General features: G+C 38.5%; 1 protein-coding gene across 4 annotated transcripts in view; it reads right to left on the reverse strand.

Annotated features, from left to right (window-relative positions):
* The window catches only part of LOC139471319 (neurogenic locus notch homolog protein 1-like), a 44652-nt gene extending 38443 nt beyond the window's left edge, over nucleotides 1-6209 (reverse strand). For all 4 annotated transcript variants that reach the window (XM_071253627.1, XM_071253626.1, XM_071253625.1 and 1 more), the window contains exons 1-2: nucleotides 6146-6209; nucleotides 3081-3227 (exon numbers count right to left, since the gene is read on the reverse strand). In XM_071253627.1, coding sequence (XP_071109728.1) covers nucleotides 3081-3227; nucleotides 6146-6188 — 190 coding nt within the window. In that variant the 5' untranslated portion in view covers nucleotides 6189-6209. The remainder of the gene's footprint in view (nucleotides 1-3080; nucleotides 3228-6145) is intronic.
* Between the last annotated feature and the right edge of the window lie 18760 nt (nucleotides 6210-24969).

Below are 24969 nucleotides of genomic sequence, written 5' to 3' on the forward strand. Positions count from 1 at the left end.
ACCACTCTGTCATCTTCCTCAGTAGTGTACAACAGTATCTCTCTGTGATCTTCCCCAGTAGATTACAACAGTACTCTTTGTGATCTTTCCCAGTTGTTTACAACAGTACCACTCTGTGGTCTTCCTCAGTAGTCTACAACAGTACCACTCTGTGATCTTCCCCAGTTGTTTACAAAAGTACCACTCTGTGATCTTCCCCAGTTGTTTACAACAGTACCACTCTGTCACCTTCCCTAGTAGTTTACAACAGTATCTCTCTGTCACCTTCCCCAGTAGTTTACAACAGTACATCTCTGTCATCTTCCCCAGTAGTTTAAAACAGTACCACTCTGTCACCTTCCCCAGTAGTTCACAACAGTATCGCTCTGTCACCTTCCCCAGTAGCTGACAACAGTACCTCTCTGTCATCTTTCCCACTAGTTTACGACAGTTCCACTCTGTGATCTTCCCCAGTAGTTTATAACAGTATCTCTCTGTCACCTTCCCCAGTAGCTGACAACAGTACCTCTCTGTCACCTTCCCCAGCAGTTTAGAACAGTACCTCTCTGTCACCTTTCCCAGTAGTTTACAACAGTACCACTCTTTCACCTACCCCAGTAGTTTACAAGCGTACCACTCTGTGATCTTCCTCAGTAGTTTACAACAGTATCTCTCTGTGATCTTCCCCAGTTGTTTACAACAGTACCACTCTGTCACCTTCCCCAGTAGTTTACAACAGTATCTCTCTGTCACCTTCCCCAGTAGTTTATAACAGTATCTCTCTTTCACCTTCCCCAGTAGTTTATAACAGTATCACTCTGTCATGTTCCCCAGTAGTTTACAACAGTATGTCTCTGTCATATTCTCCAGTAGTTTACAACAGTAGCTCTCTGTCACCTTCCCCAGTAGCTTACAACAGTACCTCTCTGTCACCTTCCCCAGTAGTTTATAACAGTAACTCTCTGTCATCTTCCCCAGTAGTTTACAACAGTACCTCTCTGTCACCTTTCCCAGTAGTTTACAACAGTACCTCTCTGTCACCTTTCCCAGTAGTTTACAACAGTATCACTCTGTCATCTTCCCCAGTAGTTTACAACAATATCTCTCTGTCGACTTTCCCAGTAGTTTATAACAGTACCTCTCTGTCACCTTTCCCAGTAGTTTACACCAGTACCACTCTGTCACCTTCCCCAGTAGTTTACAACAGTGCCACTCTGTGATCTTCCCCAGTAGTTTACAACAGTGCCACTCTGTGATCTTCCCCAGTAGTTTACAACAGTACCTCTCTGTGATCTTCCTCAGTAGTTTACAACAGTATCTCTCTGTGATCTTCCCAAATAGATTACAACAGTACCACTCTGTGGTCTTCTCCAGTTGTTTACATCAGTACCACTCTGTGGTCTTCTTCAGTAGTGTACAACAGTACCACTCTGTGATCTTCCCCAGTTGTTTACAACGGTATCTCTCTGTGATCTTCCCCAGTTGTTTACAACAGTACCACTCTGTCACCTTCCCCAGTAGTTTACAACAGTATCTCTCTGTCACCTTCCCCAGTAGTTTATAACAGTATCTCTCTTTCACCTTCCCCAGTAGTTTATAACAGTATCACTCTGTCATGTTCCCCAGTAGTTTACAACAGTATGTCTCTGTCATATTCTCCAGTAGTTTACAACAGTAGCTCTCTGTCACCTTCCCCAGTAGCTTACAACAGTACCTCTCTGTCACCTTCCCCAGTAGTTTATAACAGTAACTCTCTGTCATCTTCCCCAGTAGTTTACAACAGTACCTCTCTGTCACCTTTCCCAGTAGTTTACAACAGTACCTCTCTGTCACCTTTCCCAGTAGTTTACAACAGTATCACTCTGTCATCTTCCCCAGTAGTTTACAACAATATCTCTCTGTCGACTTTCCCAGTAGTTTACAACAGTACCTCTCTGTCACCTTTCCCAGTAGTTTACAACAGTACCTCTCTGTCACCTTTCCCAGTAGTTTACAACAGTACCTCTCTGTCATCTTCCCCAGTAGTTTACAACAGTACCTCTCTGTCACCTTTCCCAGTAGTTTACACCAGTACCACTCTGTCACCTTCCCCAGTAGTTTACAACAGTGCCACTCTGTGATCTTCCCCAGTAGTTTACAACAGTGCCACTCTGTCACCTTCCCCAGTAGTTTACAACAGTGCCACTCTGTGATCTTCCCCAGTAGTTTACAACAGTACCTCTCTGTGATCTTCCTCAGTAGTTTACAACAGTATCTCTCTGTGATCTTCCCAAATAGATTACAACAGTACCACTCTGTGGTCTTCTCCAGTTGTTTACAACAGTACCACTCTGTGGTCTTCTTCAGTAGTGTACAACAGTACCACTCTGTGATCTTCCCCAGTTGTTTACAACGGTACCACTCTGTGATCTTCCCCAGTTGTTTACAACAGTACCACTCTGTCACCTTCCCAGTAGTTTACAACAGTATCTCTCTGTCACCTTCCCCAGTAGTTTACAACAGTACCGGTCTGTCAGCTTCCCCAGTAGTTTACAACAGTACCACTCTGTCACCTTCCCAAGTAGTTCACAACAGTACCACTCTGTCACCTTCCCCAGTAGTTTACAACAGTATCTCTCTGTCACCTTCCCCAGTAGTTTACAACAGTACCACTCTGTCAGCTTCCCCAGTACTTTACAACAGTATCACTCTGTAATTTTCCCCAGTAGTTTACAACAGTACCACTCTGTCAGCTTCACCAGTAGTTTACAACAGTACCGCTCTGTCACCTTCCCCAGTAGTTTACAACAGTACCTCTCTGTCACCTTCACCAGTAGTTTACAACAGTACCGCTCTGTCACCTTCCCCAGTAGTTTACAACAGTACCACTCTGTCAGCTTCCCCAGTAGTTTACAACAGTATCACTGTGTCACCCCTGCTAATAGTTTTCCTTGACCATTCATGATACATAATCCACAAGATCAATTGTGCAGCAGTTATAATTCCAGTTAACCATTTCCTTTCAAATGGGACTGGAAAAGGCCTGTCCCTCACATCTTTATCATTCTGGTATTCTACTGTATGAAATTTTACAACGAGACCCGAAGTTCAGATTCACATACGTTTGGTGCAGTCATGGCCGCTGTATCCATTGAGACACTCGCACGCAGATCGACATGGAATGGGACAAGTACCGTTGCCGTTACAACTTCTGTCGCTGATGCAGACGTACTTGAAGCTGCCGTATCGGGCTCGGCATACGACAATCTCTGGAAAAAAAAATAAAAAAAATAGATAAATAAATGAATGAATACTCAAAGAAACAAACAAAGAAACACACAGAGCAATAGCCTCATCATTGACGTGAGCAGGAGTCTCAACGTGACTACACAAAAAAATCCGGGACATAAATTGGATAGATGCTATTGGAAAATGTTAGTGGCTTGATATTCGACAAATGGTGCGTCAAAACGCAGCAATGTCGATTTGCAATGTCTTAAACGGCATCGTTTTCACACTTGTTAAAAAAATATCACGGAGAAAAACAGTAAAGCAAAATGCACGTTCAAGTTATGACATTCTCAACTCGTGGCAGTGGCTATACAAGGGTAAGCATAAGCAAAAATATTGTCATTCAATTGTCAATATTTTTCAAGTTTCGAAAATGTCGGACTTACAGCTGCCGATCGGAGCATCTCTGGGACGAAGACACTCCAACAACTGACCAACACGTTACAAGCAGAATGGCGCAGAATTCCGCAGGACAATTGGTCGGTTGGTTTGTTGTTTAACGCCGCACTTAGCAATATTACAGCTATATGACGGCGCTCTGTAGAAAATCAATTCTGGACCTGACAATCCAGTGATATATCTCACGAGCATCAATCCACGCAATTGGGATCGATGGCATGCATCAACCAAGTCAGCGCGCCTGACCACCCGAACCCGTTAGTCGCCTTTTACGGCAAGCATGGGTTGCTGAAGACCTATTCCGCAGGACAGAATTCGTGCACTTATCCAGTCAGTGCCGCGGAGATAAAGCCGTGATTGCTTAATCCTATATGCTTACGCCCTCATCAGGTAAATGAATGCCATGAGGCAGAATGCATATATATGTACATGTAAGGACAACAAAATTAATAACATAACAAAAGGTGGAAAATAACAAAGGGAGGCCAACAGGTGATTGGCGCTGATAGGTGATTAACGACAGACAATGGAAGTAAACACTTTCAACAGTAATTAGCGCTGATAGTATGGAAGCCAGTACTTAAGTATCATAGACAAGTAATCGGTAATGGACACTGGGCAAACGGGTGGCCGGGGGTATGTACATATATATGCTCTCTGCCTCATGGCATTTATTCACCTGTGAAGCATATACTCCGAAACGTTGTGTTCCTCATAATAAGAAGTTGACATCCATATACTCTCTTCCTTATGTGTATCACTTCTAAATGCCTTTCAAAGATATGTACATTATAGTCCTTATATTAACGTCATCCTCAAACACGACATCAATGTGATTTTTTTGCAATTAACAAAAACGCCACAGAGCAGAGGTATCGATTGTATTAAAAATGAATATTTGATTGAATGTGATAGCTTATTGTGTCCATTTAATTATTAAAACTTCTTTTATCTTCCGCTGTACTTCCAGAAGCAAGTCTTGATGGCACAATTGAAACAATTCATAAGAAGAGAGGACAGGTCCTCGATATATAGACCTGTTACAATTCAGAGCTATTTTGGCGAACTTTTTACGAAGACACGATCAGCTCTTAGAATGTAATTGCAAGCAGAAAACAATCATCAACAAGTGATGCTATCTTTAATATTAATACACTGATGCACTTACTTGAAAAATCTAAAAGAAAACAATATTGCGCATTTATTGACTTCATAAAAACCTTGGTAATTTGTGGAAGAACCTACTTGAACATGGTATTAACGGTATATTTTTACACAGGTAAACAACATGAATTCAGGTATCAGAACCTTTACTTGGGTATACTGGTATTTTTCCTCATTACCTCTCCTAATTTATCTTGAGACATTCCTAAATGAACGCCAGTGAAGTGGTCTATACTGACGAAGTACCAATATACAAATGAATGAGATCTAAGACCCTTCATCCTGAGGTTAATTCAAACGTGCAATGTGTGTGTGTGTGTGTGTGTGTGTACCAGACAATCCAGTGATTAGTATAATGAACACCGATCTACGCAACTGGGGTACGTTCTTTGATAGGCATTGAGAAGTTGGAGTACTAAGTAAGGATACGAATTTTTGGATGAACAACTTCTTTATTACAATTAAGAGCGAGTCGGTTGATGGTTGAGATTGCCACGTCTCAATGAAGACGACGGATAACTTCTTTGATAGACATTGAGAAGTTGGAGTACTAAGTAAGGATAAGAATTTATGGATGAACAACTTCTTTATTACAATTAAGAGCGACATTCGGTGTAGGTTCTAACACCGTTATCAAGCAAGTGATTTACAAAGTGTTGTTGGCAAGTATATATACAAGTAGGAGGCAATGTTTATACAGGCTTCTCTACTCCAGTATAATAATATCTACTCTACTGTACCAATGTCTTAAGCACTGAAACGTCGCATGTAAATGTAGCACTGGTGAAACAACATCGTCACTACATCGGTAATACGGAAACAATCTCTTTGGTATTGTGCTGAAATATATTTAGAACTTGGCTGAAACATCTTTTATATTGTGTTGAAACATCTGTAGTACTGTGATGAAACAGCATCTGTAGTACTGTGATGAAACAACATCTGTAGTACTGTGCTGAAACAACATCTGTAGTACTGTGATGAAACAACAACGGCAGTACATCAGTAGTGCCGAAACAATATCTTAGGTATTATGGTGAAACAATTTTAGTACTAAACTGAAACATCTGTAATATTGTGTTGATAAATTCCTATCCTTACTTAATTGGGATACGATGACATGCATCAACCAAGTCAGCCAGCCTAATCACCCGATACCGCTAGTCGCCTCTTAAGACAAGCATGGGTTGCTGAAAGCCAATTCTAACTTGGATCTTCACAGGTCAGTTGTATATAGTATTGGTTTTGAGTAAATAAATTAATCTTAATGAATAATGAAGTTAAAACATTGATGTTAGCGGCATTAAACAACAATCAGTCAGGTGTTACTTACGCAAAATGAAGAAAGTGATTCCAAACACTACTGTTCTCCCCATATTGAAGGTAACACGTGCCTGGCTGCAGACGAAAGGAATGCCTAGTCTACTGTAACCACACAATATATAGTGTCACACTCCCGGATACCCACTCGACATCCTGGTGCTGAGTGGCGCACGCCAATATTTCTTCCTGTATCTACATTTTGCGTTGCGTTCACTCAATGGACATAAAGGTTTATCAACGCTTACAATTCTTAGAGTTATCTGAGTTACTTTCGAATGAATACGGTCAAGAAATCGTATACCGTTACGTATTGCGTTCCCAAACATCTTATCGTTTTATTTCAGTAATTTGAGAAAGGATTAATCAAGGGTGAGCGATTAGGTGTAACGCCGCTTCGAGCATTGGTTCAGTTATATCACGCCATGGCAGCTTGATTTGGGACGAAAGCCACGAAGGGAGCACGCCTTGAACATTTTGCCAATGGTATGGTGTTGACAGATCTAAAAAAGGCCAAGGAGACCCAGGATACGAACCAACGATCATACTGGCACGTCTAAGGGACGTATCTCTTAAGAGCGAATTCGGGCGTCCGAGGCGACTGGGCAACCCATGCCCCGGGGTATATATATATATATATATATATATATATTGATATATATATATATATATATTGATATATATTTAAGAATTGACCTTCATTTTCATTGGAGTATGAACCTTCATAGAGTGAGGGCCAAACTGTATGAACGTCGGAGCTTGCGATTTTCATGACTATTTAGTGATATCTTTTTATTGTTGTATGCTACTTTTAAACATTAAATCGGTGATATTCTAGTAATTGTACTGTCCATCTATCAACAATGGTGTTTTTGTTGCGTCTACAAAAATATTTTATTGTGTCAGCAATAATTCTTTTATTACGTCATCAATAATCCTTTTTTAACAATCATACGATAGATGAGTGTGCATGTAAATTAAATTTTCATGTGATTGTATTTAACCGCATGGATAAAAATATAGGACATTCAAGTCGAGAACTTGCTTTAACAAGGAGGCGATCGAGATACATCATTGAATCCGGTTCGTTTTTGAGTCTTGATTTCCGTATGTGGTCAGAATGGCGAAGTGCAGCTTGCGTGAATAATTAAATGCGGAAAAGGAACCTTATCACTTTCTGCAGACCGTACAATCACGGCGAACAGGCAACTGAATATGACAGCGGTCTGTAAATAATCTAGTCTGGACCAGACAATCCAGTGATTGATATCATGAGCATCGATCAACGTAATTGGGATCGATGACATGCATCAACCAAGTCAGCGATCCTGACCACCCGATCCTGTTAGTCGCATCTTACGACAAGCATAGTCGCATTTTACGGCAAGCATGGGTTGCTGAAAACCTATTCTACCCCGGATCTTCACGGGTCACTTGTGCCATGACGTAACCAGCTTTGCTTCCTTTTCTTGTACTAAGTGTATTCATAAGGTAGAGAATATATGAATGCCAACTTCTTTATGATGAGGAACACATCGGGTGACTGGAAGCCACCCAGCTAACACACGACGTTGTCACAACGTTGTGGAAAGGTTGTGGATTGGTAACGTCGTGATATAACGTTGTCACAACATTATCATAACGTCAACGTGCAACGTTATTTCACAACGTTATAACAACGTTGCACATTCACGTTGGGAAAACGTTGTGCATCGGACATCACACAACGTTTTGTAACTAAGTTTCTGAAACGTCGGTGAAACGTTATAGAGTTTGCTTCTCGATAGTCATAAAGGAATAAAACTGCTTTATCAAAATCAACATGAACTTGTCAGAATGCCAAGGCAGTAATGAATTACCTTTCTTTATATTCGGCATTTGAATTTTCATCTCTTAATACTAAAATTTTCAGAACGTAATTGCGTATCTCTATGACAACGTTAGTATTACGTTACATTGTAACGTTATTCCACAACGTAACAACAACGTTGCAAATTAACGTTGTGATAACGTTGTTGCTTTGGACATTACAACACTTTTTGTAAATGATGTTTAGGAAACCACTTGTAGATCTACCATCTCTACTAAATGTTGTCACGAGCAATATTACAGTTAAAAACAATTGGCGAGCATTATTTGCGACGTGAGAGCGACCGCTGAAAAGTTTAACCTGTTGCCTCGTGAAGTGACGTCAGAATGACGTCACATTGTCGCGGAAGATGTGTTGTCACCAGCCATCTTAGTTCACTCTGGACATATTACAACCAAAAAAAGTGATTGTGCTGCATTTGGAACTGGACAGATGATCTGTGAATTGAAGTTAATTTTTCAAAAGCAGTCTCCGCTTGTTGATGTGTTTCTGTACATGCAGATAGTCAAATGATTTAAATGTGTCGTATTATTCAGAATTGGCGGGGTTTTGAATGCAGTTTGCCGGTCACTTTCACTGAGCGTCAGTGTTGATATTAATATTTGATACACAGAACATGATGTATATAGATATGAAGAAAGCCAAAGACTTTTTTCCATATTATTATTTTATGGATACCAAGGGTAATTAATTACCAAGGGCAAGCAGTATATGTTTGACCAGAATTCAATCTGGCGGCGTTTTGTGGCCGTCATATTTGTTCGGGTTTTGATCGTAAGCGTATAGGTCTGTAAATATGCCTAACTTATGCATCGCATACTGACCACTGACAGTTATCGCCATTTCTTCCTTGTTATTTCTGAAATCATTTCTTTTTAAAGTTAAAATGTACTAATCTTCTGACTTTGGTTTTTGTGAAACAATGTGGCTCATTCAGGCCATGGGAAAGGTTGATAAGACTTCTCTTATACAGCGAAGAGAGGGAATCAAAACAATGGAAGTATTTTTAGATCGACTCTCTGTAGGCTGCTAGTTACAATTTTATGTACAGCCCTAGTCTAAAACGCTCAGTGATGTCATGAAAAATCGTATTTTCGGGAAGAGACAGAAACATATTTGTTGTTTCCGAAAAGGCCTAATTAGCACTGACTCAAGTAGCCTAAATGTGGATCATCTGGTTGTTGGTGCTGTCTATTGACCTTTTTCACACTTTCGCCATCTTTGATTGAAAACGAGGCTTGGAGAGCATAGCTCTATGCAATGCGAGTCGCTTCAGCTCATAGGGAACAGACAGCATGTTGTGCATTTCACTGATGGTCATTTCAAACAAACAAAAAATGGTATCCTCTGTATCTAATATAGAATATATTTCACATTTAATCCTGGGGTCCTACTAAAATATGCCTGTAATACACTGGAATTAGCATTTTTTGTCAGGATCCCGGAAGTGAATCGAAAGGTGCATTTCGAGATACGGATTTCAGAAACAGATATTATATTTATCATAAACTCGTCGGCATATAGGTACAATGTGACAGTGCATTCAATGAAAGAAGTTTTGTATCGTAAATGAACCGCATAACATGTAACAGGTCAGTGTACTTTTGCAAATTTGCTCAGTCAATACGTGGCTTGGCGAACTCGAGATCGTCGATCATGTTTATTTCACGTTTCACAGTGGTGTGAACAAAGCACTGTCGTTTTACCATGAGTCCAGTTGACAAAAACACTTTTTCTGCTATGATTTTCATCTAAACATATTACGATGCAAATGAAATTAGTTCACAAAATAACTAGTGTCAAAATAAATATTCAGAAGGGGCGCTTACTCTATTCAGTGTGTACAATGAGAGATGAAACTTTACTTGTTCTTCAAACATCACTTATTTAACCGATTATTAACGATTGAGATTGCACCGTGCACGACAAAAGCAGTAATGTGTGAAATCTTAAAAAACAAGTTAAAAAAACCTTAAAATTAAAAATAATTTTCTTGCTTGTAAACAAATGTTACACTTCCTCGTCCTTTGACAGGATGCACATTGTAACCATTGTGCTATTGTCAGCAGAAAGCTCCTCCAGACATCCGTCACCGGATTTTAGTACTTCATTGTGTTGACTCTCTGGACTCAAAGCCTGAAATGAATACTTCAATAATATTGTAATAATATTTCTACTTCCATAATTTTTTTTATAAACAATGCATATTCACCTTCTCTCAAAATATTGCTTATTTAGAAAACAACATTCTTCTGAAATAGAGAAATTTAAGGAAAATTAATCACAGTGGGGGACATTACATGCTACTTTTGAACAATCTTGAAGGCATCAATTCATCTGATATGTCGAAAACTCAAACAGTATATTCTGTGTAAAGAGTAAACACAACAGATGCATCAATTTAATGACAGTGTACTACAGCTCTTTATATCAATGTCACACGGCAATTCACTCTTGTTATAATGAAACACGTTTTGATATTTATATTACCGGTATTTAATCATGAAATACTTTGTTTAGTCTGACCATGCTGAAAACATACTTTCGCTAGAGTGAAATAGATAAGATTTTAATTAAAATCAGGTGAAATATCACGTTTTGTCACACCTACGGTCAGTCTGCCTCGTTGACACTATGGTTTTCTGAGTAAGGTCATGAAGATCACAAAGAAAATATAAGACTTGAATTTTTTTGTGAAATGAATTCTTGTGGTTTACTAAAGCTGATATCTTGACTTGAAAATATTAACTTTTTCAGATCACAAGATGAGATAAATTCATGCTATCATCGTTATTTGACAAGGAAAACAAATTTCTTTTACGTATTTATATTTTTATATTTTTCTCGTTTTGATTGAATTATAAAAATTATCAAAATGATCACACCACTTGACTTGACTGAAATAAACTAAAGTTCTAAAGATTGTTAACAATAGTAAACTATTACATCATAACAAAATAATTATTGCAAAATGACATTAAGCACAACTATATTCTTACATATAAATTGATATGATTAATAATCAATGATACATGGCACAAAAAATTATTTTGTTTTAAAAGTTTCAAAACATGTTTGTGGACATAAAACCAGATGGGTTTCACAGTTAAACAAAGGGAATAAATGAGTTATGATTGCAATATGCATGGGAATGAAAAATAATTCTGTTTATACTTTAAGTTTATAGTAATGTCAATATCAATTTATGCATTTGCAATATTTGAATACAGACTGTTAAAGAGTTATCTGTTTCTGTAAACTATATACAGATCACATGTAGATTGAACATTTATTGGACATTAATTAGTTGTGTTTTTGTTCATTTCATGACATGATTAATTTGGTACAGTAAAGTAAATATCATTTTGGTAGAAATATTGTTTACAAAATTGCAGATCAAACTGTACTTTACTTCAAATATTTACACACACTTTATGTAATAATTCAGTTGAAATATTACACCTCATCCTATCTAATCTGTCGACATTGACAATCAAAATGACAACTGTTCACAATCACAACAGCACAAGTAGACCCAGAGGTCTAATATTTTATTTGAATGCATTTGAGTCCCTTACAGTTTACATCAAATACGCAACTGATGCAAAATTCTGATTTGTTACGATCGTAAATTCTCAGTAGGTTACAATTTGATACATTATATAAACATATTTTAGTTAGTTCTGACATATCTGGACATGGTCAAAAGGTCAATATTTCGACTTCAAATACAACCCGCAAAGTTATTTAAACTAACAATAGATAGTTTGGCTTAATGGTGTGTAAACAATGAATTATTCTTTACAAGATTTCAGTAGCATTTGTATTAAGTCTGTTCAGCTACCATAAACTGCACTGGGAGTTACCAGCTGGTCATGGATATTTTAAATTGAAATCACAACAGAACGACTCAAATTTATATCGGTAAGGAGTCCAGATAACAGTAGAATAATTTGTCAATGATAAGAATAAGAATAATGTTTCAATACTTATGATAAATGTACCGGGATGGTTAAATTGTCACAGTTTGTCCCGATTGCGTGTCTTGTTGACATCTCCATGTGTTTCATGTGCTATCCAGCCTTCACCTTCTGCTCTCCAAGCCTCGCTTTCAAACCGGAAGTAGCGAAGTGTGAAAAAGGTCAATATACACATCGTAAATGGCAGAGCAGGTCAGGACATATAGTATGGACAAATTCGTTTAAATATTGACAGATGTATGCTTGAACATGACCCGTGAAGATCCGGGGTAGAATAGGTCTTCAGCAACCCATGCTTGCCGTAAAAGGTGACTATGCTTGTCGTAAAAGGCGACTAACGGGATCGGGTAGTCAGGCTCGCTGACTTAGTTGATGCATGTAATCAATCCCAATTGCATGACATGAATCACTGGATTGTCTGGTCCAGACTCGATTATTCACAGACCACCGTCATATAGCTGGAATATTGCTGAGTGGGGCGTTAAACAACAAACCAACCAACCAAACCAAACCAACCAACCTTTGTTTATATTGTGCAGTACACTGTGAACAAAGGGAGATAATTTACTGAAACTACGTCGTTAAGCCTTGAGAAATGTTTTGACACCATAAGTCGGAGAGCTAAATACTGCAAGAAAGATTTGTCTTGAATTTGTCACTGAATGGTCCAGAAAATTCCATAGTAATAACCATGCTGAATAATAAACTGTAAATAATGTCTCTGTAGCTGTCCAACAGCAATCCATGTTGAACCCATGTTGTTGACCGGAAGTCTATATTGATCTGAACATTGCGACCAGTTCATCAATAAACTATAATATTGTATTGTTTGTTAAATTTATATTAAGTACAAGAGGGGAAGCAATTTGATTACAAAGAAGATTCAATAACTTTAAAGGTATGTGTTTTCACTGTAAATGTACCATAGGAAAGAATATTTACCACGTTGATAATATTCAAGCACTCGTACACAATGTAAGTATTCTACACATGCTATATTGAATTCAGATACTCTGTACAGAACTTTAGGCAAACATTCTAGAAATATGCACCTTGTGTTTTCAAACACTTTTCAGGAAGGTATGCAAACTCTACCATACTATTTATCAATGAGTGTTAACTCATAGTGATGCCATCAGTATACGCGAACATTGATAACGTTTACAATTACATCTGAATTTAAAAAAAAGTTATTTTCCAAGTCGCTTGTACATCATACATATTCATGAATAAAGTCAAACAACTTGTTACATCATCTTCACATACACCACACGCTATTAGCCCTCACATTGTACATGTAAACAGTAACCATCATTAAGTGTTCAGACCAGTGAAGATCCGGGGTAGAATAGGTCTTCAGCAACCCATGCTTGTCGTAAAAGGCGACTATGCTTGTCATAAGAGGCGACAAACGGGGTCGAGTGGTCAGGTCGAGTGACCTATTCTACCCCGGATCTTCACGGGTCTAGTTTTCATGGACAAGATTCTTAAGGGAACATTAATTGAAATGAACATAGAGATTATGAGTATTACTGAGATTAAAACGGTCCTGCGCAATTTTAAAAACGAATTTCGCAGTAGGCGACTAGGTGGGAATTTCCATGTAGACTGTTACTTGAGTACTGAGCATTTTGTGTGAGGTGTTTCCGTTTTTTCAGATGAGAGTTCTTATTGGCCGGATGTGGACAGGAAATCTCCAGGACGATATGATCAGCTACATACAGCAATGAAACACACAGAGATATACACACGCTACACATAAATTAATAATATATCAACTGACGGCCAAATGAAACTTTACCATAGATTTAAGTCACTCTTGTTTAAGAACTACAAAAGATAGACCTATGTTGTAAAACGTAATCAAAAGATAAAAATTTCGACGAAATCAACATTTAAAACGACAGGTCATACAGCAACCGATATAAGCATGACAGTTGCCCCAATTAAGGTGAGGTTGTAAGCACAAACTTTCAACGTAATAGACAAAGGCCACACATATCTGACCGCCTCCGTGGTCTAGTGGTAGTACGTCCGCCCGGAGAGCGGAAGGTCCGGGGTTCGATCCCCGGCCGCGTCATACCAATAGACGTTAAAAGATGGTACTTGTTGTTACCCTGTCTGACGCTCGGCATTGAGGGGCTAAAACAAGAACTGGTCAGCTTGGAGTCAGTATACTGTGTCTGAGTGGGGGGTATTCATGTTAAACTGCGGCATGGTATCTCAGTGAGCCAACACTATAAATCGGCATTAGTCCAAGCAGTACAAGCAGCCACACACACACTCGTGCATGCACGTCGCGATGTAAGTGCAATAATCTTGGACGCGACGTTAAACCCGATTTCACCTCACCTCACCTCACCTCATCTCACCACACATATCTAACCTCGCTCAACTTCAATGACCCGTCACATTAAAAGCATGTATGACCGCCTGATATAAGACACGCAAAAGCTCTCCGGCGCACAGAAAAAGTTAGTAGTCTGTTGAAGTCACGTAGGATTCGTCGCCACTGTTCTTGGAGGACACGGATCAGTTCTTGTCGGCTGCCTGAATCCGATGTCTGAGATCCATGATACCTCATAGGTATTCTATGGGGGACATGTCTGGGGAGCGTGCAGGCCACGGTAACACGTTGACGTTGTTGGCTGCACGGACGTTCTGTACGAATTCGGGCTGTATAGGTTCTGACGTGGTCATGCTGATAAAGGACATCACGTGGAGGCTGTTGAAGAAATGGTAGGACAATCCATTAAACCCTAAGTCAAGTTCTCTTCTGTCCACAAGTTCCCCACACCATAACACCCCCTACACCATACGGCACGACCTCCTGAACGCAACATGCCAGTGTTGGTAGTCCCCTTCAGAGATAATCACACTGTCTTCCATTAGCTCTGAACAGACAGAACCGGCTTTCATCAATGAAGTCGACTCTCTAACAGTCACGTACAGTCCGGGCCCATCTCAATATCCGACGACTGTCATAACAGTCCTTGCCCAAATTCCTTAAGCACTGTGTCGCCTAGCTACTACTGTCTGTCGACTAACCATATGCCCTAAGGCATTCAATCGCTTATGATGTCACTGTCAGGAATCGAATCCGGAGATGCTGAGTATGCATGCACTGGTCTTCATTGGGCGTAGTTACCGTGAGTCTGCCTGTTCGTGGCCTGGCTGATGTCTCCCCTGTCTGTCTTTAACGTTAGGTTAGTTACAGCAACACGATATCAACCAAACGTTCTGGCAGTCGACCGTACGACCATGAGCATGCGTCCACGAATTCCTCGCAAACAGTGATGACACCAGGTGTTAGCGAAAAGGTGAGCGTATCCTGGCCCCACCGGTGGTACCCTACACAAACACATGCAAAGATCATCTGAGCTAGAGTTGTATGACGCTCCTTGAAATCTTGAGAGAAAGAGCATGCTCGATTGTACCTCAAAAGTTGTGAAATGTAAACGGGAAGGGCTATTGCTGCAGCTGCATTATGTCTGAAGCTTAAGATGAACTTCATGGCCAATTCACCCTTTTTTTAACATCGCCAATTCGATAAGAAATTTTGATTTATATGCTTAAAGAGAAAAAAGAACAGCAAGAAGATGAGTGCAAGTGGTACCCATGGGGATGCCAATATCTTACCTAAATGGCTTACCCCTCAATTTTACATAGATGTCATTAATGATGAGTGAGTGAGTGAGTTGGGTTTAACGCCGCTTTTAACAATATTCCAGTTATATCGCGGCGTGTCAGCTAAATGTTAGAGGAAAGCCCGAAGTGATGCAGGTCTTAGATGTTTACCACGAGCACGGGTATGGTGCTGACAAACCTAGAAACATAATCAGGGCGAACCGGGATTCGAACCCACAATCATAGGTTTCTGGCGTGCTCAAGGGACGCAACTCTGCACAGCGCATTAATGATGAAGTCACGCATTTCACATATTGTTTTCTGTTTTCTACAGATGATAGTTGCTTCCATTTTTGTCAGACTGACCTGAACCTCTGAAGATAGATATGTAATTATATCTATGGTTACCACGTTTTGTAGCAAAAGCCTATTGGATCAAGGAATGAAGTTTTTCATAGCATAAAAGACGGCGTATAGCGTATTGCTGTGTAATGTATTTTGTGCCTTTTCTACCTCATTATTTAGAATTCAAATCGTTCTGTCACATACTCAAAAAAACATGATTTTAAATAATTCTTTATTAGATACGTAAAAACTGTCCATATGCATGATGAAGAATGTCAATTCGTTTTAAGGACAGCAAGAAAACCAGTGACAGTCATGAGGTAGTGACAGTCATTAGCTAGTCCTTATGGCGTTGTGCACGTTGACAGTCAATATCGCACGCTGTTTGTCAGTTGTCTGTTTTGGTTGATGCATCTCTTCGTATCCCCATTGCATGGAACGATGCTCATGATGTTAATCATTGGATGGTCTGGTCGAGACTCGATTACTTACAGACCAACTTCATATGGCTGGAATATTGCTGAGTACGGCGTTAAACAACAAACCAACCAACCAATCGTGGTGTTGTTTTGCGTTGTCAATGACGTTTTATGTCACCAACAATAATACTTTGAACAACGGAATCTTTATTTCGTCAACAAAAAAGTTTTTTTGGTGACAGCAATAATGTTTTTGTTACGTAATCAATACTGCTTTTACGATAATCGTTTGTTTATTAATATACATTTTGTCTGCATGTTCATAACACCGACAATGCCGTCGTGCACATGGAAAATAAATGTATGTTTAAACGAGATCGGGTAGTCAGGCAAGCAGACTTGGTTGATGCATGTCATCGTATCCTAACTGCACGAAGCTCATTATGTCAATTACTGGATTGTCTGATCCAGACTAGATTATTCACAGACCGCCATCATGTATCTGGAATATTGTTGAGTGTGGCGTTAAATAACAAATAAAAAAACATTAAACAGATGAACCAAAGTAATTAAGCAACTTTTTTTATTTTTGTTTTATTTGTGAACAACATTCATTATAGATATACATCTGAAGTATGACCAAGACAATTTGACATATTGCTAATAATGAGTCCGGCTCACGTCAGAAAAGCTGGTTTACAGAGCACGTATGTTTGGAATTACATGACGTCTCTGTCAAAAGGAGTCAAGTTGTCCATTATTTCGCCTAAAAAATAACGTGTTACTCTTGGTCACCCCGGATGATGATAATAACCAATGATGGTACGAACTGCAAATAAATAATCGACCTTTTTCATGCCTACTGGATGCATGCGAATAAAAATCGTGAGGACATTTTATTGACATCCATCCAGTCCTATGGAATTAAATTTATTTGAAACACCCCTGTATTTCTAGCAAATGATTTTTATAAAGAATTGTAATGAACTTTTATATTTGTCAAGGGTATTTTCTCGAGGACGTTAGTGAAGTATTTCATGATATTATGGATGAAAGTACGACACGGATACTTCTTATCGTGAAACACATTACTAACAGAAGGAGATAAGTGTACGAGCATGTGTGTCATACTGATTTTACTAAATGGGCGTCAGGATTCTTGAGCGCGGGGCTAATACATAAATTCCCTCACGTTCGTAAAATCAGCATGACACACATGCGAGTGTAATAATTTCTTTATTACCCATGAAAATGCACTGACCACGATGCCGTCCTGAGTTATGACGTCGTTTCTAGTGTCCTTTAAACATTACGTCACAATAAGACTCGAATGAGGTCAACAATCATGTCTGGATGACGTAACCAATATAATAGATCGCGTGAAGTGATATTTGCAAGTGAGGAAGTATAAATTTACTTGTACCCTTTGCTATTTTCCACCTTTTGTTATCTTATTAATTTCGTTGTCCTTACATGTACATATAGATGTTCTCTGCCTCATGGCATTCATTCGCCTGATAAAGCAGTAAGCATATACTCCGAAACGTTGTGTTCCTCATAATAAAGAAGTTGACATCCATCTATTCTCTTCCTTATGTGCATCACTTCTAAATGCCTTTCAAAGACCTATAAATTAACTGTCGGATCATATCAAAATGGAGAGTGTTATATGAACATACAATAGAAGAATCAGCACATGAGTACTACAGATATAAAATCCGGACACTGCTGGGGTCAAGTGTTCTGTAACAACACATCCGTCTTCCATGAACATGATTTACATGAGGTTTTGCAGTAGATACATATTTCGAATTTGATTCCCTTGCTGAAACAAGTGACCTATCAACCTGGCGTGAATGAGTTTGCTTTGGTATTCCAGTTATTTTACGTGTGTCAGCTTAGCGTATGGGTGATTAAGGACTTAAACGTTTACCGCTTTTGTGATACTCACGGGCAAAGATTTGGTGTTGAAAAACATCCAAACATAATCAGAACGAATGTGGGATTCTAACCCATAACCATAGATGTTTCGAACATCACATCACTAGAATGCAGACGCCTGACCTTTTCCCCCATAGAGCACGCCTGGGACATGATTAGGAGACGTGTATGCCGACGTCAAAGGCCACCCGCTACGTTAGCCGAACTGGGCCATGCACTGACAGAAGGGAGGACAAGTCTACCAATAACTGTCATTGGTAGACTGATTCGGACTATGCCACGCCGTATATAGAGAATACTAAAAGAGCTCCTGTGTAATACCAGTTTTATGAAACGAGTGAATAGTTCTGGTATCTGACGGGAGCGAGTTTAGTATTTAAGTATTTTATTTATTACTTGCCATTTATAACGTTTTTAGAATTATACTGTTGAGTGTGAAAAGGCTGACACCTACACGATCCACGGCATAATCCAATTGAGTTTAACAGAATAATCCTTCAAACACGTCAAAAGTTGAAACGTATGAATTTGATACCATACAACGGCCCACCTTTAGAATTCAGGCGTCCGTTCCACAAAATTATCGTAGCGCTAAGGTTATCGCAACTCACATATTTTAACTTAGACTACAACTGTCGTTGCGCTACAATACGATCGCCTTGTGGAACGGGGCCTTGCACCTCAAAGTTAAAAATCATGTCACAATACCCGATGACGTAATTTGTGGAATTGTGTTGCAAGATCCATCGAAGAAACAATGCCATGTGACGTCAGCCTAGCAACAAGGTTGCTGGGGTCATCGAGTATGCATAAGCTCCTCTCAGTGATCTATCATCTCCACACGCAACGTCGTTGAATAAGCCAAGGGATGTTGAGAGCTTTCAATATTTGTTCGTGAAACTTGTTCCGAGAGTACATAAGCACGCGTTTTGGTATAACACAATGTGTAATACAGCTGCATGTTATTAAACGGGTGATATGTTCATGGGCATGTAATAAAACAGTGTATTGTTTCCGTCATCCAGACGGCATTGTTGACGTCATTCTAATCTTGTTTTGACGTGAGCCCGTCTCATGACGTGCTATTGCCCTAGGGTACATACGATTTTTGTGAACCCCGATATGATATCGTAGGTAATACAAACGGCGAAATCATATTATCAGTGGTTCAAGGGCGGTTCCGGACAGTCGGATAGCCTAGTGGTTGAAACGTTCGCTCGTCACGCCTAAGACCCCGGTTTGTGTCCCGACATGGGTACAATGTGTGAAACACATTTGTGGTGTTCCCCCGTCGTGATATTGATGGAATATTGCTAAAAACCATACTCACTCACTCACTCACTTCAAGGGAGGTTCAAGGGAGGTCACTCTATCTACGGTCAAAGTGTGCCTACATTCGAAACTAACTCAAACTTGATATCAATGTTATCTACTTAAAGTGATCCCACATTTTTGTTTTTATTTGGATATAAGTTTTGTCGGTGATATCGCCTGTCGTGGTTCTTTATATCTACAATTAATTAGATAATTAGTACTATGAAATGACCCACTTTTCCTGTCTCAGATATTGGTTATTTCACCACAGGATGCTCGGTGTTTCTGTAAGAAAGTTCCTCTGAAATGTGGGCCCACATCTGTGACCCTCTAATAATTTCAAACTGTTATTTTTTTCAATAGCTTCATCTGCATTGATATTATCACTTTCTCCTATAAAAATCAAAATGTTGTGTTGCTTGAGTAAATGTATATAGCGCACCTAAATCTATCAATAAAAACTTACACGATAGTTTATTCATTCGTCAAAAGCTGTCAATAACCAGCTAGTAAGTGATCCACTATACAACAAAGTTGACAAACACTTTCAACAATCGTAAAGCATACTACTGTTCGTATTGATGGACATGTTTCACTAAATAAAATACTCTGCGTAGTTTTAATGAAGAACTGATTGACAGACGGATCGGATTATCGCGTTCACAGCGCCTTGTTTTTCTCGGTTACGTAACTAGGCAGCATAGCTCCAATGTGTAGGTAGAGTTACCCCATTCGACACTCGAACCACTGATAATGCGTTTTCTTTATTAAAACGAATATATGATCCATTATGAATCAAGTCATGTCCAACGTTCATTTTTTGGCTGAAAACCCTTGTCGCCTTTCTTGTATGTTTGCACTTGTTTTTTTAAATGCGAACAGCTTACAATGATTGTTTAGCTTGCTGAGAGCTTAGCTTTTGCTGTTGATAATGACATAACTAGCCTCACAATGTATAAAACGTATGTTCTTATGTTTTTTTCACTTTCCAAGCTAGAGACAATAAAGAATGTCATTGAACATTAAACTACAGGTACATAACTAGTCATCATTCTCGCGTCTAACATCAGGACGGATGGATGGCCCGAAGATCGGGGTCGGGGTTCAATTCCAAAAAAATTGTAAAATATGTGAAGCGCGATATTGCTTGAATATTTTTAAACGCGGCACAGAAAAGAACTCAAAAACCTCCTGTATATAGCTGAGGTACATGTGCATACATTCTTTAGCTCCAGCATATAGCTGATTTATGTACGTATATAAACTGACGTCCAAAAGAAACTTTACCAGAGTTTGAAATCGCTCTTGCACAAAAACAACAAAACATACAGGCATGAAGTAAAGTGTATTGAGAAGATCAATATATCAACATAATCAACACTGAAAATGACAAACATACATCGACCGCGAAAGACGTCAAAGCCCCCCAAAGTTGGGTGTGGTACATAATCATGGACAATAGGCAGAGTACATAAACAATCGCTCACGTTCAATAACACGTCATTAGTAGCGTGTGTGACCACCAAATGCCTCAATACACGGAAAAAAACTCTTCGACGCACAGAAAAAAAATCAGTCGTGTGAGGTCACGTGGGATGTGACGCCATTCTTCTAGGAGGGCCAAGATCAGTTCTTGCCGGTTGGCTGGAGAGTGTGGTCGTTGTCGAACACGACGATCCATCAAGTCCCAGAGGTGTTCTATGGGGGACATGTCGGGTGAACGTGCAGGCCACGGTAGGACGTTGACGTTGTTAGCTGCGAGGAAGTCAGTGACAATTCTGGCTGTATGGGCTCTAGCGTTGTCATGCTGATAAATGACACCGCATGGCTGCTGTTGGAGAAATGGTAGGACTTTCGTCAGTGACGACAACCCTCTGCAAGTCACATCGTTGCCAACGTCGTACAGTCCGGGCCCATCTCAATCGCAGACGACGATGTTGCGCTGTCAATAGCTGTCCTCTGTATGGTCTAAAAACCCTGATTCCATGAGCCCTGAGTCTCCTGGCCACTGTCTGTCGACTAACCCTGTGACCTAAGGTCACCCTGGGTCTGCCTGTTCTTGGCCTGTCAGCGGTCCGCCCTGTCTGTCTGTAACGATGCATCAAGTTGGTAACGGCATATTACTAGAGATAGAGAGGTTTTCTTTAGTGAAACAGTCTCACGGTAAAAAATAATATAAATATTGGTGGGGATTTTAATACTGTCATTCAGCCTTCTGTTGATAAATTAGGTATTTCTTGCCGCATAAGTATAATTCTCCAGAATGTCATAAATAACCATAACCTTGTAGATATTTGGAGGAGATTACACTTAAAAATACAAAAAATCTTACACATGGAGAGGTAGCAATCATACACAATCCAGTATAGATTTTTGGCTGATTTCGGAACATCTGTCGAAACAGGTTAAAAGCTGCAGTATATGTCCCAGTATTCGCAGTGACCACAAAATTGTAATGTTGGAATACAGCAGCGATAAATTAATGAAACCAAATTTTTGGATATTTAATAATTCACTTCTAGAGGATAAGGTATATGTATATAAAATGCCAAACCAGAAACTGTAGAACAAAGAATGCAGTGGGACTGGATCAAGTTCAATATTATGACACTAACTACTGACTATGCTAAGAATAAGCAACAACGTCAAAACCAAAGAGAAAGAGAGATAATAAAAAATTTAGCAATACTAGATAATCAGAACAAGATGTTAATGATAACAATCTCCAACAAGAATATGAAACTTGTAAGCAAGAATAAGAGTGTATTTATGAACGAAAAGCGGCAGGTGCCTTAAAAAGATCACGTGCTAAATGGGCAGAAAAAGGTAGAGAGAAGCAATCAATATTTTTATAATTTGGAAAGAGAGAGACAAAACAAAAAAGATATAAAAGAATTGTTTAATTCAAATAGTCAAAGGATTGAAAATAAAAAAAGAAATACTTACAGAAATTAAGAATCATTATTCAACATTATATCCAAACAAGATTGATAAGACATGCCTTTTCAAACAAGATTGATAAGACATGCGAAGAGATTTTGACATATTATAATCAGAATGTTCCTCAGATTTCTATTAATGAAAATAAATTAAGCATTTCACAAAGAAGAGCCATTATTACATTAATGGAAAAACCCGGAAAGGATTTGAAGCTATTAAAGAATTGGCGCCCAATTACATTACTTAATGTTGACTTCACGATTTTTGCCAAAGTTCTGGCAAACAGAATTAAGACTATACTTGAAGGGATTAGAAATGAATCTCAAACTGGTTTTATAAAAGGGCGAAGTATTCATGAAAACATAAGGTTATTACTTGACATTATCGAAATTTATGAAGAAGAAGGTTATGTTCTATTTTTGGATTTTGAAAAAGCCTTTGATTCGGTCGAATTTAATTTCATAGATACAGGCTCTAAAGAAATTTGGTTTTCCAGATGAATTTATTAATTTAGTGAATTTGTGTTATACTGATATTTCATCATGTGTATTAAATGGTGGTCAGACAACAGGTTGGTTTGGTAACCTCAGGGGTACCAGACAGGGATGTCCCCTAAGTCCTTATATCTTTTCTTTTTTATCTGTGCAGAGTTAATAAATAAAAGTTTCGAAAGGATCAAAACATTAATGGCCTAATATTTGGAGAAAAAGAAATAAAAGTAATATATTATGCAGATGATTCGGCTCCCATACTGAGATAAAAAATCGGTCAAGAAAACCTAGAATTTTATTTAAATCAAAGTGCCTGCAGCGGCTTAAAACTGAATTTAGATAAATCAGTCGTAATTTCACTTAGAAAAAACAATTTTATTCCTCCTTTTGGCATAAAGAAAATTTCTAGATATAAATTTCTTGGCGTCACGATAGATGTAAATGATACGGTGTGTCACGAGGAAAATATTGAAAGACGTTTTAAAATCTGGAAAAGTAGAAATTTAACAACATATGGACGTTGTCTTTTAAGCAAATCTGAAGGAATTTCTAGGTTAGTCCATCAAGCAAGTTGTGTTCCCTTTTCACCAAAAATAATCAAAATAATCAATAGAGAACTGTTTAACTTTATATGGAACAGCAAGTCAGAAAAAAGTATCAAGAAATCGGTTAATCCAAAAAACAAAGAAGAAGGTGGCATTAACGCTCTAGATTTTGTTACCTTTAACGCAGCGTTAAAACTAGTTCGGCTCGCCAAATATTTCTCTAAGAAGATCTGGACAGTTCTTATTGCACATTATTTTAAAAGCATTGGTTCGCTTGAATTCTTACTTAACTGCAACTTTCAATTGTCCACATTAAAATTAAAGATACCATCATTCTATAAAGAAATGTTATCCTTGTGGAAGACCTTTCTTGCAAAAAGAGAAGATGACATCTATTATGAAATAATTTGGAATAACAAAAATATCTTAATCAATCGAAAAAGTACGAGTATATTTGATGCGAAATGGAAAGATGCGGGCATTATTAATATAAGGCAATTACTTAAAAAGAATGGGGATTTCTTTCAGCGAGAAACAATTGCTAGGAAATATGGAACTGACATGACACCAAGAAAATATAGTAGGTATATCAATGCTATTAGGAAGGCGATAGAGCAGAACATGTTTAGTTTCCAAAACGCGGGTCCTATAGAAATTGAACCACAAACCTGAAGTTAAAGGAATCAGACCTGCTGACACACCTTGTAAAAGTAAATTTTGGTGTAATACAATCTATAATGTGTTCCAAGTTGCTAATGAAGATGTTTTTAAATGGAAAACTTTAAAGGACATGAGAATTGGAAACAAGTATAAGCAACTGCAATTCAAAATTCTACACTCAATCATTCCTTGTAATCAGTATCTATAGAATTGACATTAAAGAAAGTAATGTATGTGAACATTGTGGTAGTAGAGATACTGTTAGACATTACATGTTTTACTGTTCAAGTGTGTTGCCCTTTTGGATAGAATTCTTTAAGTGGGCGAAGGTTAATGTACATAATCAGATTTGAGATAATTACAGAGATATTGTATTGTATGGTATAGAAGGAGGCACAGAGGAGTGTACTTTGATGAATTATTTACTACTGCTACCAAAGTATATTGTGTACAGATGTAAAGTAACTGAAACTGGCTGCCTTTTTAGAATATTTAAAAGAGAACTAGAAATACAATACAAAGTACTACAGTATAACAATGTTAATCTTGCAGAAAAAAAAATGTGTACTGAATAATTAGATGAGTATTATTGCTTTAAGCAACTCAAACCCAAATACAAACCCTGCTATGCCAGTCCACGTGGCAATGTACAGGGCCATGTAGAATCATGGACAATTAACATGAATAAAAAAAAAAGAAAAAAAA

This window comes from Haliotis cracherodii, unplaced genomic scaffold, assembly GCF_022045235.1.
Source record: "Haliotis cracherodii isolate W230 unplaced genomic scaffold, xgHalCrac1.p SCAF_22, whole genome shotgun sequence".
In the NCBI taxonomy this organism is placed as follows: Eukaryota; Metazoa; Mollusca; class Gastropoda; order Lepetellida; family Haliotidae; genus Haliotis; species Haliotis cracherodii.